Source organism: Cyprinus carpio, chromosome A6, assembly GCF_018340385.1.
Source record: "Cyprinus carpio isolate SPL01 chromosome A6, ASM1834038v1, whole genome shotgun sequence".
NCBI classification, from domain to species: Eukaryota; Metazoa; Chordata; class Actinopteri; order Cypriniformes; family Cyprinidae; genus Cyprinus; species Cyprinus carpio.
Genome location: NC_056577.1, coordinates 30,072,214 through 30,095,882, shown reverse-complemented (window position 1 = coordinate 30,095,882; position 23,669 = coordinate 30,072,214). Strand labels below are relative to the sequence as shown.

The 23,669-nt window shown below is 34.8% G+C and overlaps 3 protein-coding genes across 15 annotated transcripts in view; 1 reads left to right on the top strand and 2 right to left on the bottom strand.

Moving 5' to 3' along the window:
* Positions 1-562: 562 nt before the first annotated feature.
* On the bottom strand, positions 563-1,652 carry LOC109091205 (odorant receptor 131-2-like). The gene has a single exon (XM_019104978.2). It carries the CDS (start codon positions 1,622-1,624, stop codon positions 563-565), a length of 1,062 nt encoding a protein of 353 aa, XP_018960523.2. The 5' UTR covers positions 1,625-1,652.
* A 2,696-nt stretch (positions 1,653-4,348) lies between these two features.
* The window catches only part of LOC109052628 (matrilin-4-like), a 21,195-nt gene continuing 1,874 nt past the window's right edge, over positions 4,349-23,669 (bottom strand). Inside the window, exons 2-19 of one of the 13 annotated variants that reach the window (XM_042758941.1) lie at positions 21,252-21,368; positions 19,168-19,731; positions 17,834-17,956; positions 17,624-17,746; positions 16,134-16,256; positions 15,735-15,857; positions 14,602-14,724; positions 13,994-14,116; positions 13,069-13,191; positions 12,606-12,728; positions 12,205-12,327; positions 11,453-11,575; positions 11,006-11,128; positions 9,671-9,793; positions 9,071-9,484; positions 8,019-8,171; positions 7,637-7,741; positions 4,353-5,249 (exon numbers count right to left, since the gene is read on the bottom strand). In XM_042758941.1, the coding sequence (XP_042614875.1) occupies positions 5,191-5,249; positions 7,637-7,741; positions 8,019-8,171; positions 9,071-9,484; positions 9,671-9,793; positions 11,006-11,128; positions 11,453-11,575; positions 12,205-12,327; positions 12,606-12,728; positions 13,069-13,191; positions 13,994-14,116; positions 14,602-14,724; positions 15,735-15,857; positions 16,134-16,256; positions 17,624-17,746; positions 17,834-17,956; positions 19,168-19,731; positions 21,252-21,324 (2,844 nt within the window). In that variant the 5' untranslated portion in view covers positions 21,325-21,368 and the 3' untranslated portion in view covers positions 4,353-5,190. Of the gene's footprint in view, positions 5,250-7,636; positions 7,742-8,018; positions 8,172-9,070; positions 9,485-9,670; positions 9,794-11,005; positions 11,129-11,452; positions 11,576-12,204; positions 12,328-12,605; positions 12,729-13,068; positions 13,192-13,993; positions 14,117-14,601; positions 14,725-15,734; positions 15,858-16,133; positions 16,257-17,623; positions 17,747-17,833; positions 17,957-19,167; positions 19,732-21,251; positions 21,369-23,669 lie in introns of all 13 variants that reach the window. The other 12 variants (XM_042758943.1, XM_042758945.1, XM_042758944.1 and 9 more) reach the window with 12 other exon arrangements.
* The window catches only part of rbpjl (recombination signal binding protein for immunoglobulin kappa J region-like), a 13,911-nt gene continuing 12,450 nt past the window's right edge, over positions 22,209-23,669 (top strand). Inside the window, exon 1 of the mRNA XM_042758955.1 lies at positions 22,209-22,409. Coding sequence (XP_042614889.1) covers positions 22,376-22,409 — 34 coding nt within the window. The 5' untranslated portion in view covers positions 22,209-22,375. The remainder of the gene's footprint in view (positions 22,410-23,669) is intronic.

The window sequence follows — 23,669 nt, the reverse complement described above, 5'->3', positions numbered from 1 at the left end:
AATTACAGCTTATCAGTTATACTATTTACACAGAAAATGAGTCAGATTTGCCATGTAAAAGCTGAGAAGAAGAAAAAGGTCAACTGAAACTACTGATTTAGTAATGTATGTGTGCTTTCATTGTACAATATAAAGGAGTGGTGTGACATTTTTTATGCTGGTGTGTCTGTGAAGTTCATGTACAGCTGCCATAGACTCTGAATAGGCATTTGTTTTTTTAATGTTTATGCTTTAAAAATGTGTTTGCAACCCTAAACACTTCCTGCAAAAGTTCTTATTATCTTATGCAATCTCTCACTTTAAAAAGTGAGCAAACAAGACCCAGTCTGGATGATAACTAAACATCTGGGTACCTTTAGTTTAATATTATGGGCCAGTGCTAGGGTCTCTATCCACCTCTGTAGCGTCACCCATTCATTACATTTGAATGTATTAATTATGCTCATTGTGCATGTAGTGCAGTATATATTTATTAAATAATATTTCAAACAAATCATATTCATCCACAGATGTTGCTTACAAAGTCAACATTTCCTTCACAATATTTTAATATAGTGAACATTCACATGGATTTATTAGAAACCTTTGCCAAATTTCCACTTGGTTGGAGGGTTTGTATTTTTCTCCTCATCTTGAACATTGTACACAGTAAGTATCTTTTCAAGTATTTGCAAAACGTTTGATCTCTCATGCCGTAAACCACTGGACTGATAAACCTGGGCATTATCTGGATTACTAAATAGCTTGAGAATCTCATATCTGTAATAAACAGTGGAAACATTTCTGCGAGCAGCCTGTCCAGGAAGGGCCCGACAAACGTTAGCATGCACATCAGAAGCTGGATCCCGTGTAGGATGATGGTACTCCGAGCTTTGCGAGCATCTGAGTTTGTGGCCTTTGCAATAAACATGATCTTCAAGTAAGTATACACTATAGTGAGCCATACAAAGGTCAGGTAAATGATGTACACAACATTTCTCTTGTCTACTATATATGGGTTATCAAACACATAATCTCTGATGCAGGGGATGTTGCTGTAGAAGAAGGTTATAGGTTTTGTAGCCAACAGGATGAACAGGTCTGGTAGAACCTGAGTGGCACTCAGGACCCAGATCAGGCCGATAAGGGTGTACGTTTTACGTATGGTACAGATCTGAGCATGACGTAAAGGGTTGCATATGGCTATATAGCGCTCTATAGCCATGGAAGCGAGATTCAGCGGTGTGTTGAGAGTTGTGAATATAACACTCATCAATAAAACACAGCAGAAAGAGACATTGAGAGTAAACACAGTGTAGCTTAAAATGTGAAGGACAACTGCAATCATCAGCTGAATCATGTCATTGAACACCATGTGAATAAAGAGAATGTAGCGAGGGTTTCCTTTAAAGATCTCATGCTTGATGAAGGTGTGGACGAGCGTGCCATTGATATAGTTGATGGAGATGCACAAACCAACCACGATCACATTCTTAGTCACCGCTGAGCTAAAGCTGTCCCGCAGATACTTGGGCTGTGTGATGTTACTCCCTAGTGAAACGTTCATTTTTTGATAGCACTGCTTTCCTAACAAAAAAAAAAAAAAGAGAAGAGAAGAGAATATGGGAGGTTTAGCAATGTGCATCAAGATAACTAAGATAGCACAATCTTATTCTCAATGTAAAATTCAGCTGCATTAACAAATTCACATCAAAGTGAGTCACATAAAGTTCAGTTGTCTTTCCAGTCATACCTCTGCAGCTGCTCCAGTCTGGTGTGAAGAAAGCCAACAAGAAACTTCATTTTATACCATGTGATTTGCCTCTTTGGAATAGAGGTCTGTCTCACCTTTGCAATCCTAAAGAACTGCGCATGACAAACTCATGTGATGTCAGAAGAATTCAAATCAAGTATTTGTCCAAATGTTTTACTATGAAGGGCCAAACGTCAAGCTTGTTTGAGGGCTGTAGGCTGCAAGTAAATGCTGCTTTATGATCAAATGTAAAATTAAAAAAAAAAAGCAATTAATCAAATTCCCTTATATTCTCTACATTTTAATGCAAAACAAACAAAACAAACTTAACAAATAGGAATTTGATAGGAATAAACATGCTTCAATGGCATGTTTATTCCTATCAAAGGTCATCAAGGGTCAACCCTGGTTTGGGCATCTCTGCTTTAGAGAAATATACTTTCCGATGGGTAGGCTCTGGCTAGGACAACCTTTCGACCTGAAAATATGTTTATAGCATGTTCCAGTGCTGAAAAATGCTGCATTTGCTCTCTCCACTGACAGGCATTCAAAAGTGGGCATATATTCTGCTAAAAGGACATGTTTTGCTTGGGACATTTTGTAGTAGATCTGTGACAGTAATAAAAATGCAAAAAGAAAAAAAAAAATAGCATCTCATTTATACTGAGAATAATTGTTCTCATTATCCGAATTTCAAAGGCCTAAAAACCAGAAAACATTCTATATCCACAACCATTCAAGTTGTGATATTAACATCCAGACCACCATGAGTCATAAATTTTGAATCTTTTTCTTATTTTAGTTTTTACTGATAAAAAAAAAAAAAAAAACTAAATGCAAAATCACTGTAACCCCTGGAATATCTACAATTAGAGGTGTCATACCCATTCAAAGCAAGGGGGAACGTGTATTTTGAATGCAGCTTCCAAAAGACAAAAACATAGCCAAATAATATTTGTTATATTTGATTCTAGATTCAAATCTGCAGCCGTGCTTTGCCAGACACGTTTTAACAGCGCTGCGCAGTATAACCAAAATACACACACGCTTCCGCTGAGCTTTTGAATGCAATGGCCAATCAGAGGCGTTCAGATGAGTCATCGCTGAAACACAGGTGTTTTGTTCAGTGCGCGCTTCGAATTCTTGACTGAATTCTGCTCTCTGGCAAAATCTCTCATCATAAACAACAAAGTGCAGATGTGCGTATGTAAAGTAAGATATTCATTTCACAGTGTAAACAGCTTCAGTAATTATAATGGGAGTTTTTGAGAGTGCTTCAACTCTAGCTAGACTAAAGTCAGTGAAAATGTTCTTTGATAATGTAGGCTAAATGTTCTTTGCTCTCTTTCTGTAAAAGGTGTTATAATTAGTAACTTAAAATTCACGTTACATACAAAGTCGTATTAAAAATATTTTATGGCATGAAACCAATATCTGGTACTTAAGTAAAAAAAAAAGATGGGTTTTATGCGTAGTTAATTACACTGACCCCCTTACTTTGACTTTACATGTATTTTATTTTGGTTTGACCAAATCTATGATTATAATTCATATAGACATCAAATGGTCAGTTAAATAAAGTGAACATCCCAATATGGTTGTTAACTTACATCACCTCATCTTCACATCATCTTCATGTCACACATCTGTCAAAAAACAAATGAACAATTAACTCCAGCCTTTCTGGAAATCGTGCCCTTTTCCTCAACATGTGTTTGTGTTCCTAAAAAGGCAATAATTCACAAAAGGGAGCTTTGGTGAGATAACAAGACCTTTGTCCTTTCGACATCTGAGTATTGGACTCTGAGCTGCAGTATGTTTGTGGTAATTAACACGCTTTTACTGAGGCTAGCGGGAATCTCTGACATTTCACGACCTCCAATGAGGCTAGACTGAGCAAGAGTGATTGCAAGAGAGACTCGAGCATCTCGGGCCCCAGAGATCTGCAGGCAAAAGGGCAAAGCAGCCAGGAACACTTGTTGTTCTGAAGCTTGCATCCCTGGGAGTGATTAGCACGTCTGTGGAGAGATGCCGAAAAGATCAAGGAACATAATAAAACAGATTATTTTAGCTGTTTAAAGGTCTATTGGCATCAAGAGAGATTTTGTTTTGAAATATAAACACTAATGGTCTGTTGTGTTTGGATTACATGGTGGCTGATGTAAACGTTGATCAATCACTAAGTCTGAAAAAAGTTTGTCATGTATGCCATATTTAAGTACACTGTAAAAATGACTTTTCAAAGTTTAAATAAAACAAAGATTATTGGAGTAGGTTTTAAAAGAAAATATTATTTCAGTCTTTCTCCTTCAAAATTTTACATTTATCTCAATGTTTTACTTGCCATTTCTTTGTAATTATTTCTGAAATGTATATAAATTCTGAGTGAAAAGTAAATTTAAAATTTTTTACAAAAAATAATACACATTGTATATGATTTTCAGTGTTCCCATATATATATATATATATATATATATATATATATATATATATATATATATATATATATATATATATATATATAGTAGATATTATATTACTACAGATAGATTTATTCTATATTATAGTAGAACATTTCTTGAGGCATCATATTCAGAATGACAGCAGTCTGAAAACATCTTTATTTCACACTGTGAAAGAATACAGACACACTTTGAACGTTTTAAAAAGGAGTGTTAATAGGAAATAGCCAAAAAGTACAAGAATTCACATATAACAGCCTTATAATAGGGCCTTTTTTGCAAAAGTCAAGAAAACATAAAAACCTGAGGCCAGAGTACACTGAGGTATCATAACTGGATTCTGTATTCAATAACAATAATAATAAAAAAAAACTACAATCTTAAGGGGCACTTGTACACATTACCCTGTTAACATAATTTTTAAAATCGCATTTTAGTGTTTATCAAACCATTCAGGCCACATTGCAGTCCAGTTTAACAGTTAACAATTATCAAATATGTTTCTCTGACTATTTTGAATATTCATGCACAACAGGCGCCAGCTTTGGTAATGTAAGAGAGTGGATGTGTTTGTCTCTTTTGGAATCAGTACTAATGATTCTAAAACTGTATAACAGAACAATCTATAACTACTTGTTGTTGTTTTTTTCTGTAATATATTTGTAAATAAAGGTTTTACAGAACCACATTCACATATTGTGCATAAATTTGGTGCCAAAAATGTTGAAAACATGATAAAGATGACAATATTTCAGAGTGGTAACAAACACCTAATTTCCCTTTTTAGTGTATAAATGCTAATATCAAATTTGCCATAAATACATACCTCTCTACAAATCATACAATACAGATCATGTATAAATAGGGAACAATATCAGCCATGTCCAAAAATGGCACGGGAAATAGTGGGCCTCATGCATCAGGCGTCTACACCTGTAGATCTTGTGACTGTGGGAACCCTTCACACCCAGCGGGCCCCGTCCTCAAAGTGCTTTCTCATTTTCTTGTGAGCAACTGGCTCTCCAGAACCTCCAGTCGCTTGGTCATAGCTGACAGTGAAACACAGTTAAGGAAATATACTATAAAAAATGATCAATCATCCACACTACTTTTCCGCTGTTTTAGGCATTAAATATTTCAAACTAGATTGCTATATATATATATATATATATATATATATATATATATATATATATATATATATATATATATATATATATATATATATATATATATATATATATATATTCAAACTAGACATGCAAAACTCACTGCTGCAAGTCTAGTGTGTTCTAAGCAGGTTTTCAGTTGCTTGTTTGCCTGTCCTGGGTGCTTTTTCCTTTATATCCCGGGTCAAAACAGCAAAATACAGCAAATTGAGTCTCTATGCATGCGTTTACTGATTTTAAAATGATCACGAGTTACATATCAAAGTCAAATCATTCACAGTGACATGTTTTTGTAGGCCAAAACTGGTAAATGATTTTGCATTTTAGCACTTCCAGTTCCATTGTCCTGGGGTCAGTAGGTTTTTTGAATGGGTTTTATTCTATGACATAAAATACACCAGAAATACCCCCCTGTGATTTTTTTTTTTTTTTTTATTATTATTTTTAAGCTTTTACTTATCTTTAAAGAGGTGGCTAATTGGGACTACAGAAGGTTTTGGGGACATCACGTCAAAGAGGCCAACACGGAAATGTAATATATTGAGGGGAAGTCATAGCCTAATGGATAGACAGTTTGACTCCTACCCTTAGGTTGTGGGTTCGAGCCTCGGGCCGGCAATACCACGACTGAGGTGCCCTTGCGCAAGGCACCGAACCCCCAACTGCTCCCCGGGCGCCGCAGCATAAACGGCTGCCCACTGCTCCGGGTGTGTGTTCAGGGTGTGTGTGTGTTCACTGCTGTGTGTGTGCACTTGGATTGGTTAAATGCAGAGCACAAATTCTGAGTATGGGTGACCATATTTGACTGTATGTCATGTCACTTTATATATGGCAATATCACTCTTGATATAGGGCAATATGTTACATACTGTATAAGGCACACATTCTCTGATGGGTAGATAAAGATATACATTTATAACATATATAAAAGTAAAGTAAAATTTGTATATGTATATTAACAATATCTATATATGAGTTTTTAAGTTATTATATGTAGCAACCATACATGTATGTCAACAATATATATTTATTTATGAACTTCAATAAAACAACACATATACAAAATATCAGTGTTTATATGTTTTTGCAATCAGTTTTTAAAATGCATCTCTCTCTTTGATATTTACTGATATATTGTTTTTTATATTTACTTTGATATTTATAATATTAAAATGTATTGATGGGTTTTATCATGTGCATGACATATATGTCCAAAAATGTATTACATACACAGAAACATACATATTTGTATGGGCTAGATATAAATGTTAATATATGAAATTGTTACTTATTTTTACCTCATATGACAATATAATTACACTCTTGCAAACTATTGTAACTCAAACTTTCAGGGAAAATTTTTGAATTAAGACTAAAAGAGTTGTTCGTTTATAGCTAACATTTAGTTTTGCACTTCTGCCAATTACTTTTAGGCTCACAAATTCATAAAAGTTGTATTCATTTGTAGAGACTATCATGACTATATTGTTGGTGACAGAGCTTACTTTCTGCAATGATCCGAAAGCCAGTGGAAAAATCCTTTTGGGTTTTTATCGAAGGAACCAGAGTAATGCTAATTTTCAGGTTGGCCTACAAAAATACATCATCACTGCAGCACTGATTTACATATTTACATGCAAAAAGTATATGAAAGTGGCCTTTTGGCCTCTCTGATGAGAAAACAATGAGAAGATGATGTGGGAATTAGCTTGTGAATTGCATGGCTTGAGCAAAAGAACTCAAAGTATCTGAGCAATGCACTCTAACCACTAGATCCAACGGTAAATGATTCCTATCAGCAAGATCTATATATGATGAGAGCCAAGAAGCAACATCCTTCCTTTGTAATCTCATCAAATTCTAGTTAAATGGATCCAGTGGAAACATGCATCTGCATTTAGTAGTTCAGAAACATCTGTTTCTGGCCTCAGACGTGGGACAAGGGCTCTTTTGAGCTTTGATGAATGATGCTGAGTGAGAGATCTGAAACAAAGAGCCATTGAAGCGTGTGGTCACAGAGGTTTATGTGAGGAGCCAAACCAGAGGGGCCAGTCTGGAACAGATCAGACCAACGGACACAATGTGGGCTCTTTCTGTACAGAGGGGCTTCTGTTAAACCCCTTAGCTTGTTGTAATAATGCGTCAATCTTCGGGTTATATCGCAGAAAGTTTGGAGTTGGATGAGTTACACTGCAATGTTGCATGGTGTAGTTGCATTTGCTGTAAAGTAAGCATATTGTTTAAAGGATCTGTACTGAAGATATAAAGGATATGTTTCTGGTTGAGCTGGTCTAGGGTGGACATCGTAACCTGCTGGAACTCCACAAGACTTTCACAAGCGCAGGGGTCCTTAACCTCAATCTCTCCTTGACTCTCAGCTGAAAAATTATGCATTTAATGAGTGCGGATGAAAGAAATAACCAATATTCATTAAAAATAGTTTCCCTAAATTTGCATTTATGCACTTGGCAGAAATGCAAATTTGCAGGGAATGATTTTTAAAAGGAATATATACGCTTATTAGCACCTCTTTAGGTAAACTTTGCATGTGTGCGTTTACCTCAGCCTCTAGATGGTGCTATTGAACAAAATGTGTGCCCTCTAACACAGATGATTCAGGTATGGTTATACTTGTTCTCAGTCTTTCAAACGCACCTGCACAGACATTGAGTTTGAGGTTCTCAGCGATCTGGCTGATGGCAGTGAAGTCGGCGGTGTAGAAGAAGTGTTTTTCCACAGGCTCAGAGGCAATCTCTCTCAGCTCATCCTCCACGGCTTTACCCACACCAACAGCATACATGGTGATACCTGGAACAAGACACACATCAAAACTTTTCATGAAATGAGTAGAATTTATTTTTCTTTTTCAGTAAAAAGCTAAGTGAGAAGATGCTTAGCTATATTCATTTTATATATGAGGTTTGCAATTTGAAAAAAAAAAAAAAACTTTATCTAAATTTCTTTAATCTTTTTAGTAATATTTTTTATTTTTTAAATGTAAATAAATTTACATGAAATAAAAACTAAATCTTAGAAATATTTTATTTTAAATACTATTATTTTTATTACAGTTATCATCTTATACTAGTTTGAGGTCAAATGTAGATTTTTTAAATTTTGTTTATATATATATATATTACAGACTAATATGCTCCAAATTGTCCAAATATTGCAAACCTCTTATAAAATGAATAGATCTATAAAATATATAATTAAAACATTTAAAATATGATATTATTATTTAAAATCTACTATGAATTAATATAATTACGTTGAAAACTATTTATCTAATTTCTTTCAAACTTTTCTAGCAATAATAGTATATTAAATAATAATAATAATAATAATAATAATAATTACAATCAAGCTAAAAGCTGAAAAGCTAGACCACAGTAGTCAACATTTGAAGTGGATCAAAAAAGTTAATCAAACTTGTCCTAAGACAAGGACAGGTATTGTTTTGTTTTAGGACAACTTTTTTGAAGAAAGGTTTCGATCCACTTCAAATGTTGACTACTGTAGTCTAAATTTAGATTTGTTTTTTTAATGTTGATAAATTAAAGAAAAATATTATTAATTTCTAAAATTATTATATTTATTACAAAGCAATTTTCTTACACCATAATCTATGTATTTATTACTAAAGCTACAAGCGTATGTTGTCTGTGACTGTAACACTTTTATTTTTGGCCCCTAAATAAAAATACCTGCTTCCTTGGCCTTCTTGGCCCACTCTTGAATATCATCCTGTGACCGTCCATCAGTAAAGACCAGGCCGACCCGTGGGATGTTCTTCTCAGCAGGACGGGCTCCATCAGCCTCGGAGAAGCTGTTCTCCACCATGTGTTTGAGAGCCAAGCCTGTCATGGTCCCCTTCTCCATGTACTCCACATTCATCACAGCCTTTTTGATCTCTTCTTTTGTCTGATACATGCTGAGCGGAAACTCTGTCCGCACTCGGCTTGAATACTGGATGAGACCCACACGTGTTCCTTTAGGGGAGACATCCAGCTGATCCACCACCTGGTTAACAAACTGCTTGACAAGCTCGAAATTCTGCGGCCGCACACTCTTGGAACCGTCGATGAGGAGGACCAGGTCGATGTTGGAAGATCGACAGGCTTGGAGAGGAAATGAACAAACATACATTTCAAAACATTTTTTCCATTAGCAGAGAAGATGGGGAATTTTTGTATTTTCAAAGGTGTATAATTTTAGGTGCCAATCTATACTTTGTAGCTTTAGGAATTCAGCTTTAGGAATTTCCCTTTTTAAACAAGGGTAATCAGAATGAAAGCGTGCATTACTTCCGCAGGTCTTGCCGTCGTCCTGTAGCACATGGCCCTCAGGACATATACAGTGGTAAGATCCCGGAGTGCTCACACACTGGTATTCACAACCATGTTCCACTGTGTTACACAAGTTATCCGCTGCAGAAGACATGAACATAAAGAGCATGTCATAAACCACAGTGAAAATAAACATTAAATGGATTCATGAGGTGAGCCAGAAAAGGAACATAATTTACGATTGGGGTCAGTATTGAAAATGATTTATTTTCTTCAGCAAGTATGCATTAAACTGATCAACTGTGATAGAAAAGAAGTATATTTCCACAAAAAAAATATTAAGCAGTGTTCGACTTAATAATAATGTACAAATCGGTATATTAGAATGAGTTCTGAATGATCATGTGACACTGAAGACTGGAGTAATGATGCTGAAAATTCAGCTTTGATCACATGAATAAATTACATTTTAAAATATATTAAAATAGAAAATTGTAATAATATTTAAAAAAAATAATTAAATGTAATAATATTACTAGTTTTACTATATTTTTGATCAAATTAATACAGCCTTGCTTGCAAGCATTTCTTTGATCAGGCTAAAAAACCAAACCAAACAAAACAATAAAATTACCAAACACTGCAATAGTGTTTATCAGATTTATGCACAATTTCAAGAAATGTGCTTGATACCAATCTGCTGTAAATACTTGCAAGAAAAACTGTATAAATGTGAATGAAACTTAATTTCTGCTATACATTTCAATGGTAGCAGAAAGCGGAAATCTGGTGAAGGAATGACTTGGCTCTTTAAAGCAAATGTCCAGAGCCTTTAGGTAAACTTAACAAAAGATAAATGACACACTTGATATTTTTGGCCTTTCCAGCTGTTCAAGGCCAAGGTCTGGGAAGGCCATCAGGCTTAAAGAGGGGGCGCTCACTTCCGAGCCAGCTGATTTTGAACAGTTTTAAAGAGTTTAGGCCAAAGTAACCATACAGTGTTAAGAAATTCGAGCACAGTTTGAGAGCAGAATATCTTTATGGGGTAGATTAATCGGATAATCAACTTGGAAGGTCAATAAATCTTATCACAAATGTTGTGAAAGCCCAAAAAATCTGAATGATAATTTGAAAAGTAAATGTTTTGCTCTTGAAAAGCAGTTACATAAAAAGCACACGATAAAATATAGACATCAATATGCACTTAACTAATCCTACCACTGCTTTTTAAACTATTATTTTTTGGAATTGCTTGTGAAAACCTATTAATTGTTATCTTTGCACTTTCAACTAGGAAAAGAGGTAGTGTTTTAATATAGAAAACACTTTAATACTTTAATACTTCATACATACACTGGCAGGTCTTTCCATCCTCCTGAAGAGTGTATCCCTCATTGCAGCGACAGTAGAAGCCATTGAGCACACTAACACAGTGATGATCACAACTGTGATTCCCAAATGAACAGTAATCAATCACTAAGAAAAAAAAAACAAAGGCAAAAGTGTTTTAGTAAGCCAACAGGGCAAAACATCCTATAGAACGAAGATGACACATTAATTGTGACCCGAACACACATGCAAGATCAACTAACAAAATGTAGATTCTCATAAAAAGCAGGTTATAAAACAGCATGAGGTAACTGTCCATTTTAAGAAAATTACAACAATAAAAAAACAACATCATGAGAGCTGAACAATTTAAAGAGTCTGTTGCCAAGCCAAACACAGTAAGCATGGATGATTAGTATTGTGTATATGGCTCTGGAACAGTATGTTTGTCGATCAGTTACTCTCACTAACTTGTGCAGGTCTTCTTGTCGTCATTGAGGGTGTATCCATCCTTACAGCGGCAGTAAAAGTCTTTCAGGACACTCACACACTCGTGCTCACAGCTATCATTCCCAAATGAGCAGTAATCAATCACTGGAACAGGAAAGGAATAGCAGGAAACAGACTTTAGAAAAGCCGAAAACAGTGTAAGCAATTCACAAGTTGCATCTCAAAGTTTCTGTATGCTGTCGTCGGACACTTAGGAAGTAGAATGTTAACGGTTAAACCAGCTGGTCCAAAAGGCAAAGAGAGCCAAGTTCATAATAAAACAGACGTGTTTATTTTGTGTTTTTTAATGCCCTTGTGATATTAATGCTGTTAGTTCTTGTTTGATGCTGAAATCCCGTTCACCATCAGAACCTGTGGAAGCCAGTTGCAGCCTCACAAAATAAAAAATATTAATTTACTTTTCACAGTTGTGACTTAAGTCTTCCAATTTTGATTTTATTTAATTCAAATTTATACTTCTGTTCAAAACTCTGGAGTTGGTAAGATTTCTTTTTTTTCGGTTTTTGAAAGAAGAAGAAGAAATCTATTCTTTTGAATGGTAGTGTATTACCTTACCTTATCCATTATGGAAATGGCCTTCCATAAATGCCAACAAAAGAAAGGTGTGCGCAACAGTATGTGTGTGAAGAGTTTGATATGTCGCCCTCACTATGATTAGTGTTGTGTATATGGATCTGGAACATTATGTGTGTCGATCAGTTAATCTCACTTACTTGTGCAGGTCTTCAGATCATCATTGAGCGAGTATCCTTCATTACAGCGGCAGTTAAAGCCTTTGAGCACACTCACACACTCGTGCTCGCAGCTATCATTCCCAAATGAGCAGTAGTCAATCACTGGAACAGGCAGAAAGAAGCAGAGAAGCTCAAAATCTGGAGTAAGATGAGCAGCCAAAGTAGTTGGCAAAGAGCAAAATGTTTTGTAAGAGGAAGAAGCATAGAAAGGAAACTTGTAAAATTGCTATTACATTTATTTTTCTACTGAGATGTGGTTGTTTCATGGATTTGGAGTAAAGCATGGACTTACTGGATTCATAAAGGATATTAAATATTTTGGTTTTCAAATTAGGGTATGGATACTCTGTGAGCATATGTATGTATGTGCTTTCACTAACTTGTGCAGGTCTTCATGTCATCATTGAGTGAGTATCCATCATTACAAACGCAGTGAAAGCCTTTCAGGACACTCACACACTGGTGCTCACAGCTATCGTTCCCAAAAGAGCAGTAATCGATCACTAAATATGGATTTAAAGAACATGACCAAACAGGATAAACATTTCTCTTTTATATTAATGTTATAATTCAGGTAATTTTCTCAGTTCTTTATCATGAATATGGCAGAGAACTTCTCTTGGGCCATCACAAATAACACATCTCTTATTGGGGCCATTTGGATCAAGTCTGTTGGAGTTTTAATTCAGAAACCCTTGAAAATTGGAAACACTCCACCATTTAGAAACATTATTACAAGTTAAGCAATGGATGGCCCAAATATTGATGCTAAACAACTGAGAAAAAAAAGTATGGAAATGACATGGAAGTGAAAGCATAAATCGATTGTGAGCATTCACTAACTTGTGCAGGTCTTCTTGTCATCATTGAGTGAGTATCCATCATTACAGCGGCAGTGAAAGCCTTTCAGGACACTCACACATTCGTGCTCGCAGCTGTCATTCCCAAATGAGCAGTAATCAATCACTAAATATGGATTAAATGTATTAGAATACAAGGACACAACAAGCCGTACAGAATAAATATTTAATTAATCCCTAATTAATCACTCTTTTTTTTTTTTACTTTTTAAAGAAAAGTTTCTTTGCTTCTTCCAAATTCATGCAAATTTTTTCTCAATCATCCACCACTAATATTACAGTTAGAGCTTGTTGTGGACCATTATATGCTCTCATTGGGGCCTTTGTTTTTTTTAGGAATCTTATTAGAAACCCCAAACATGTCTATAAATAGTGCATTCGACAAGAAATTATGGTCTCAATTAACACAGAAAAAGTAATTGAATGTTTAAATATTTAACTTTTTACTACCAAGCAAAACGTAAAGAACAACTCTGTTTTGAATAGTTTGTGCATTCAGATTGGGAAGTTAATTTTTATGAGTTGAGAATCCAAATCATTATAAATTGTGCCATAATTGTACAACACTGTGGTATTTTGTACATGCAACTTAGTAATTAGTATATACAGATGTTAGATTCATTGCTTCCAATATGTTTTCTCACTAAAGCGAAACTAGGCGCTTAAAGAAAATTTCCCACTTGAAATTACAATTGTGTGGTGATGTACATTTGCGTTCATCTTGTAAACACAGCCTTCCCAAATTGCTTTGAATCCACAGTGTTCAAACTGGAAACACTCCATCTGTCTGAAAAAGCTATTTTGCTTTGCAGTTGATGCCCCAAATATTGATGGTAAACAATTGAGAAAACTGCAGTGAAACTGATTTAAAAGGAAGGTATAAACTGATAGTAAGCGCCTTCACTAACTTGTGCAGGTCTTCTTGTCATCGCTGAGTGTGTATCCATCATTACACTGGCAGTGAAAGCCTTTCAGGACACTCACACACTCGTGCTCGCAGCTATCGTTCCCAAATGAGCAGTAATCAATCACTAAATATGGATAAGATTGATCATAATTCAAATTATGACAAACATTTTGATTCATTTTTATATATAAACTTTGCGCTAAATCATTTAGATACTTTAAATCAAGTTTCTTTACAATTGTTTCCCAATAGTTCTCCATGCTTGTTTTGGCCATCACATGCTCTTATTGAGACATTTATGTGCCATTTTGGAGGGAAAAACAGGAAGATTCGGTTTTCTAGAACATGCTATATGTGGCCTAATTCACAATCCCAATTCCCAAATGTGGACAAACATCTGAAAGCTTTTAGTGCTTTGAGAAAGAACATAAGATTATTAGACCCAATGGGATCCACATCTGCTGATGTTCAAACTAGCATCTTAGCAATTTAGCATGGTTGGACCCAATACTGATGGTAAACAATTGATAAAAATGATAAGTAAACTTGATTTGAAGGGAATTCCTTTTGAATTTGTGAATGTACAAACTGACGATGGCCTTCACTAACTTGTACAGGTCTTCATGTCATCGTTGAGTGAGTAGCCATCATTACAGCGACAGTTAAAGCCATTGAGCACACTCACACACTCGTGCTCGCAGCTATCATTCCCAAATGAGCAGTAGTCGATCACTGAAACAGGCAAAGAACAGTGAGAAAAGCTTGGCAAAACAGGAAGAACAAAACCACATCAAACTAAAATACAAGCTGTTTATCTTGTTTCAGAACAGTTAAGCTGCTAAAACTATATGCATGTATCTAGCAGTGCTGGGCAGCAACTAGCTTAAATCAGCAATGCTAACTTAACTACGTACATTCAGCAGCATGACAGTAGCTTAACTACCTTTAAAACAGTGTATTTTTCCAATAACAAGCTAGTTGTGCTAACAAATAGCAGTGTAGCAAGACAATGTTAAATCACTGTTTTGTGCCAGATAACTCCTAATAGCTGAGCTACTTTTTGCAAGTAGATTGTAGCATCACAGATTCTAAGGTATTACTTACAAATGTTTTTGTACCAGATAACTACTTTTGTTAGCATTAACTGAGCTAGCTACTTTTTGCCAGTAGCATAGCTTGTGCTTTTATTCATTTGAATTGTAGCTTGCTAAACTACAGTTATAAGTAAAAAGTTACTTGTGCTGACAAATAGCAGTACAGCGTGGTAAAAATGCTAAATCACACTTTTTTAAGATGCTACATTGCTTACAAATCTTTTTGTGCTAGTTAACTACTAATAATTGCCTGAACAGATACTCTTTGCCTGCAGCTTTAAAGTAGCTTCCCTATACTGCTTATAAACCAAAACTATTTGGCTATGCTTTTACTATTTACTATAAAAACTGTACAGAACTAGAAGCTCAACACTAAAACAGTGGCTTGATAGATAAACCAGCTGCTCACAGGAGGAAACGGATAGATAAGTAGTGCTATTGTGTTTTATAGCAGCATATGCGGCCAATCGGATGCTGTAATGACATTGCAAACATTCTATTTGTATTAGAAAGTTTACTTTACTTTTGAAAATGTTAGTTAGGCGAATGTCTGAGTGTGTCTGGCATTTAATTATAAGCTTGTAGTGTTTGGGGTATTTATGAGTCCTCCATATGTGAATTATGTGTGTATCCGTGGCTCTCACTAACTTGTGCAAGTTGTTTCATCCTCATTGAGTGTGTATCCTTCACGGCAGCTGCAATAAAAGCTCTGAAGCACGCTCACACACTCGTGCTCACAGCTATCATTCCCAAATGAACAGTAGTCGATCACTGGAACAGGCAGACAGAAGCATCAAACATTGGTGATGGTAAAACACAAGCACAATTCATCACTGCCTATTTTAGTATGCATTTGTTGATGCTAGCATACAGCTACTATGCAAACATCCAAGAAATGTTGGTTTATTATTTTCTGCTTGTTTTACATCACCTCCTCTGTATTAATGTTAGAAACTGAATGGAATACTATTGCAGTACTACACAGCATATACTTTTTTATTTTTTAAAAAGCACTACAGGAAATTGCAGGAAATTGCTTTCACTAACTTGTGCAGGTTTTCAGGTCATCGTTGAGTGAGTATCCTTCGTTACAGTGACAATTAAAGCCATTGAGCACACTCACACACTTGTGCTCGCAGCTATCGTTCCCAAATGAGCAGTAGTCGATCACTGGAACAGGCAGAGAATGGTGAGAGAAGCTTCTTGTGTGAGTAATCAGGTGTTAAAGACCCCATGAAATCTGGACTGGATTTTCTGGATTTTAGTCCATGTCTACTTATTTTGAAGTCATATATGTGACCCTGGACCACAAGTGTAAATTTGAAATTGAGATTTATACATCACCTGAAAGCTGAATAAGTAAGCTTTCCATTGATGTATGGTTTATTAGGATCGGACAATATTTGGCCAAGATACCACTATTTGAATATCTGAAATCTGAGGGTGCAAAAAAATCTAAATACTGAGAAAATTGCCTTTAAAGTTGTCCAAATGAATTCTTAACAATGCATCTTATTAATCAAAAATAAATTTTTGATATATTTACGGTATGAAATTTACAAAATATCTTCATGGAACATGATCTTTACTTAATATCCTAATGATTTTTGGCATTAAAGAAAAAATGATAATTTTGACCCATACAATGTTTTTTTTTTTGGCTATTGCTACAAATATACCCCAGCGACTTAAGACTGGTTTTGTGGTCCAGGGTCACATATAAGCTAGTGTACTTCCATATTCAAACATTTTTTTTTATAGTTATCTAAAACTAAAACTACTGTTTGTTTGCTTTTTTGTTTTTATTAATAGAAATTAAGCAATAAAATAAAATATAATATTAAATGAAAAACGTAGACGTAAAAAAAATATTTATGCAACTAACTTGTTTGGTAGCTAAGTTAATTAAAATAAGATGAAGTAGCACTAAAATACTAAAACTGAAATAAATGTAAATTAAAGCTAAATAAAAAATATTAAAACAAACTAATAAAAATGACAAAAGCACCTAAAATTACTAAAGTTTAGACAAAAATATAGCTAAATCTAAATATTAATAAATACGGTAATAGTATTTAAATAAGAATAAAATAAAGATGGCTTCTATGGAAAAACATGTTAGGGGAGATAAACACTCATCAGGTGGTTTCAGTGGATCTTTAAGTTTGCATTACACGAGTAAGCATACTATGTGCTGAGGCATAATATATTGTGCTGTACAATAGCAGGGCAGGTGTATATTTAGTATACAGTATGTTCCTTTGGCTATGTTTGGAATGGAACACTAGTGTATACACTGCTCCATACTGCATATATTGTATACTGTAATTTTGGCAAAACACAGTTTAGATATTTCAAGCATACAGAATATTTGCATACTGTGTTCAGTATATATAATGCATACTGCTAAAATAGTATGGTATTCCGAACATAACCTTTGTCTGTAAAACTCTATGAAACATATAAGTTCATGTCAATTTTATAATTTACACTTCACTCGAATTGTTATGCAGATATCACTATTGTGTGTCACTAACTTTTGCAGGTTCTCTTGTCATCGTTGAGTGTGTATCCTGTGTTACAGTCGCATGTGAATGACCCGGGTGAAGCGATACAGATCTGCTCACAATCATGCTTCCCTTCAGCACAAAGATCAATGGCTGCAAAGCAAACACACACCTGTTGAGCACCACTGGAATGATAATTGTGTCATACTTCTATGCTTTGTCATTTGTAAGGCTACACACGTGTGCAGGTCTTGCCATCCTCGTTGAGCGTGTATCCAGGCAGACAGAGACAGTGGTAGGAGCCAGGCGAGCTCTCACAGATGTGCTCACAGCCGTGATCTGATTCCAGACACAAGTCCATCCCTGCAAATCCAACGCATATATGAGTATCGAGAAAGCAAGAAATTTTAAATCATAGTGTCCACTGGATGTAAAAGAAAGCGTATTCATGTGCTTACAGTCAACATAAAATGTACGTATTGCACATAAGGTTTTCCACTTTCGAATCCTTGTTGAAACAGGATATTCAGCAAGAAAAGAAAAAAAGAAAAGAAAGGTGGGACTGATTTAAAGCTCAAAAGACAATGTGAACCAATGAGAGCATCTCAAACAGTGTTTAAAGTTTTTATTTTGTTTTGAAAAATGACTTTTAAATTAGTCAAAATCTTTATTTTTATTCCATTTTACACTCACAAAAAAAGCATATTTTTGACAAAATAATAAAGAATAAAAATGAATACTGATTAATTAGTTATATTTAAGATTAAATAATTGTAAAATATTTTAGAAAGAATGGAATGCTTTGTTTTTTATTATTATTTATTATATTTAATTACATTATAAATGTATACAGGATTATTCAAAAGTTCTTTTTAAGAACTTAACACGTTTATTTAGCAAGAATGCATTAAATCATTAAATTAATCAAAAGTGATGGTAAAGACTTTTATAAAGACACAAAAGATTTTTGTTTCAAATAAATGCTGTTCTTTTGTGTTCTTTCCTTTCATCCTAGATTATTGAATTATTATATTAAGCAGCACAACTGTTAATAATAATAATGACTGATAATAAACCGAAATGTTTCTTTTTATTCTTTTTATTTTATTTTTTATTCACTAAATCAGCATTAGAATGATTTCTGAACGATCATGTGACACTGAAGACTGGAATACTAATATTGTGAAATGCTATTACAATAAAAAACTGATAAATAAATGCAGTCTTGGTGAGCATATAGGAGACTTCTACAACACACACAATGCAGGAGCCGTTGTTCTGACGTAGAACCTGCATGCACTGCAGCTTGTTTGTAAGCAGAGGAATGCACACGCATGAGGGTGAGTAATTACTGACAAAAATTTTATTTTTGGGTGAACTACCCCTTTAACAGACCCTAAACTTTTTGAATGGTAGTTTACATCCTGTTATTTCTAAGAAGAAATTGCACCTTTGAGTTGAGGTTTGAGGTTAAAACCTTTTAGAACAGAGTCCAAAAAAGTTGAAAAGTTAAACTTTTATGTCTAGATCCTTTCACTATTGTGGAGCATATATCAAATGGAGGAACACTTTACCACAAAGCTTGTCTTGAAACTGAAGTCCAAACTGGTGAATGAGGTCAAAACTCTCCACCAGGAAGACGTGATCCTCAAATGGTGGAGACGCCATAGCTCGCAGAGAGGTCATATCAGCCCTGGCGACACCAATGGCATAGATCTCAATCCCAGACTCCCTTGCAGCTGCCGCCACTTCAGCCACGCGGTCCTGAGGGCGACCGTCTGTCACGATAACGGCTACGTGGGGAACGTTGGGACGGGCGCCTTCTTCGGCAGAGAAGGCTACATTCATAGCATAGCGGATGGCCAGGCCGGTCATAGTGCCCTGTGCCAATGGAATGATCTCGTTGATGGCTTTGACCATCTGTGCAGTCTTGCTGAAGGCTTTGAGGGAGAACACATTCTGCACTTGACTGGAGTATTGGACCACACCAACTCTTGTAGCTTCCAGGCCAATGTCCAGCTCATGGATGATGTCTATCATGAACTTGCGCATTGTCTCAAACTCATGGGGACGAACGCTGCGGGAGCCATCAATGATGAACACAAGGTCGACTGGGCCAGATTTACACTTTGGTTCAGCTGTAAAAAATGGGGGAAAAATGTTAAAACATGCAATGACAATACTTATTCAGTCTAAAGCTACAAGAAAATAAGTACATTAGGTTCTTTAATGGCATTGATGGTTCCATTAAGACCTTTTAACATCCATGGAAACTTTCCATTGCACAAAAGTTTCTTTATAGTGGAAAATGGTTCTGCAGATTATTTAAAATATTTTTCAAAACTACATTCTTTAAGAACTGTTTTATTAAAATCCTTTGAGAATCAAATAATGGTTCTTACGCTATCATAAATAAAGGTTCTTTACTGGCATAGATGGTTCTTTGAAAAACCTTTAACATCCATGAAACCTTTCCATCACACAAAAGGTTCTTTAGATTATTAAAATGGTCTTCACACTAAGAAAAGAAAAATGGTTCTTTTAAGAACTGTTCACTGAAAGGTTCTTTGGAAACCAAAAATGGTTCTTCTATGGCATTTCTGCAAAAACAACTCAAGGAAACCTTTATTTTTATTAGTGCACAATGTTTTCCAAAAATTTTTGCCATGGTTCACTGAAATTTGAAAGTGTTGAAAACGTCACAACAGACATGGAAGCTAAAATTTAAAAACAGACCGCTCAAATCTTAATGAAGAGGAACCGTTGGTATTACCAAACCAAAAATGGGTCGTAGATCTATTCTAACAGTGTCTAACAGGTGCAAATAAAATAGATCTGTAACAGATTTTTATCTGTAATCTTGAAGATAAAAATCAAACATTTGAAATGCAATGTGTAAATAATGAAAGAATGTTCATTTCAGGGTGAATTAACTTCTTTCAAATGTAAAAAAGAAGGGAAGAGAAATTGCACATGCAGCCCTTACAGATGCAAATAAAATGCAACTAACTATATAATCATGCATAATTTGGATAGCAAAGCCGATATGTTTATATATTTTTTTAAGATGGAGGAGGTTTCCATCATCTTTTGTTGGTGACATTAAAGGGTCTCTAATCAAACTCCATTTGGGTCCAAATTCATCTATTGATTGGTAGTAAAACTTGGAAGATAAACTGCATTTGGGAACCATAAACAAAATTATCCAAAGTAAAAGAAAACATGACATATGACTCAGAATACATTAAAATATAGGTTCACCAATCCAGTAAGGACAGACATAATTTGTGCAGATTACTATGTGCTTTTTGTGTGGTTAATTAGTGGCTGCCAAAAACACGAAACAATTGAAACTCAAAATGTGAAGTAAATTTTCTTTTTCGGACCCATCTCATATTAATAATTTTGCATATTGGGCCTATATAGTTCATGCTTAAATAACATTTTGATTTAGTTTTGCATGTAAAATCTGAAGCAGTTGAGAACCACAGATCTAGAAGATAAAAAAAAAATAAAAGGAATCTACAATGATCGTCTGGTTTGCCAATAACAACACAATTGTGCCACCACTAAATTACTCGACTGACTCTGAGGTAGAGTCTAATTTCCCTTACTGGCAAGATTGATTTATTAGTGTTATGACGGCGGTTTAACCAACCTGATTTAGGCCTTGCTTCCATCACAGCCATTATGGCTATCAGCACACCAATGTACACCAACGCACGTGTCATGTTTCGTCGACAAAGGCCCAATCTTGCCACAAAAATCCCAATGGCTGTAGATGGAGAAGAGAAAGAAAGAGAAAAATTGCAGGTCAAGGGAAATCTGCGATTTAAAAGCAGCCATACATTCCAGTCTGAGCTCACAATAAAACAGATGGTCCACAGCAGCAGCTCTAAACAGGCCATTAACATGGAAGAGTTAATAGACTTTTGGGCCAATCACAACACCAGAGGCACCGAGTTCAAATGCTGTGTGAAGTAATTGCTGGAAAATAACAGTGTCTGGGACGTTGGTGGTGTAAACGGCGTGCTGTCAGTCACTTTTCTTTCAAACTCACTTTCACAAAAGGATTTGCTTCTCCAAAGGCCTGATAAGGGTCATCACTATCAGAGGGCCACAGAACGGAAGAGTGTGTCATGGTTTGGCATGAATTTTTACTGTCTTTGAACTCAGCAGATAAACAGCCAGCCACATTAGTGCTGTGCTGCTTTTCTATCTGCTATTCAATTATTTCAGCTGTATACATGTTGCAGTTGATATGTTTACAGGCATTTATTAATCATAAGTCATCCTTTACCTATGCTCATGTCATTTCACACCACAAAAGGTACAATAAAAGTTGTCTGTTTGCTTGTTATTCGTGGTCGTAACTTAAAAGCCAGATAGGTTTGGTGTCCATCTTTTACCCACAAAATAAGCAACATTTGTGCTAAATGTCACCCGTATTCACTTCTATTTGGACTTTACACTTCATTCTGTGTACACTTGTATCAGTAACTTCTTGCCACATGGAGGGAGGCGTGAGAATTCAGCACCTGAGTACAGGTGACTATCTCTGAAAACAAACACACATATAGATTTTCAAATACTCCTATGAGGCTGATAACACAGTTACTGGAAATGGAGATGGAGACATCTTCTTACAACAGAGCTCTGACAGTTACACAACTGCAAAAGGACAGAATAAAGTAAAACCAGTTGGCATGAACAACAGTGAAGTGTCTGGCACTATAGAAGAGTTTAAGATTTTTTAAAGGGGCTGATGTATACCTGAGCACCATGCAGGACCAAAGGAAAGGAGATAGAGAAACAGGTCAGTACGAGAAATATGGTATTAAATATGGTAAGTTAAATTAAATTTTTCATTTATATTATATCATATTTATAATGTAATATGTTTTTTATTTATTAAAAACGAAAAAAACTAATAAAAGATAACCATGCTAACAATTGTGTTTTTTCTTGTAAACTAAATAAATTAAATGTATTTTTATGTTATATAATATGAATTCATATTAATATTTATTACATAATATTTTATTCATTAATTAAAAATAAATAAAAATAATAACCATGTTGACAATGGTGAACATAAATGGTAAACAACCATAACTACGATTGAGTGAAAAATAAATAAAAGGCATTATATATATATATATATTAGAAAGTCTATTTAGTGATCTTTATGATTTGCAATGTGCCATCACTCTCCTGACAATTTTTAGTTAATCATTAAAATAAATAATAATAAAAATGTTTTATACCATGTAATATTTATTATATAATATTTGTATTTCATTTATCAAAAAGAAATACAATTAATAAAAGAGAACCATGGTAACAACACTGGGCATTCTTTAAAAAAAATCACATTTTGAATATTTCTGGTTTATGATCTTTAAAATTTGCAATATTCCAACATTTACCTGACAATTAAGCAGTTAAAATATAAAATAAGTCAAATAAGAGAATATGTATATGTCATTTATATTATATAATATTTATTATATAGTATTTGTAGATATTTATTAAAAATAAATAAGAAAAATCCTAAATTTTCATTTAAATAAATATCTGATTCCCAGCTTAAATCATTAATCAGCATTAATTAAAGGCATTACAACAAAAACTACCATTACAATTTAAAAAACATTAATCAGCATGAAATGCAAAGGGCTAATAAAACAGTGCTAAATAAGCTTTCTCATATTCTTTAAGCAAAGTAGATTTTTTATTTTCGGCTTTGGTGTAAAATATTAGCTTGTTCATCACAGGTTTCATCAATCTCTGAGCATTAACAATTAGGTAAAAAAATAGATGGTAAAATGTAAAATTAGATACAGTGAGGAATGATCATAATGAATAGTATGGATGAATAAAAATTACAACTAAACCAAGAGAAACCATATCCTTCCAGAGTAAAGTAGAAGAGTGAGAAAAGGTGACTGGCAGTAAAACAGAAGACCGACTGCACATTTCTTCCAGCATGCTGTATATATATCTTAGAAGACTGTTTAAGCTTTCCGGATCCCAGTTCTCGCCCAAAGGGATCTCCATGGGGTAAAGCCCCGCA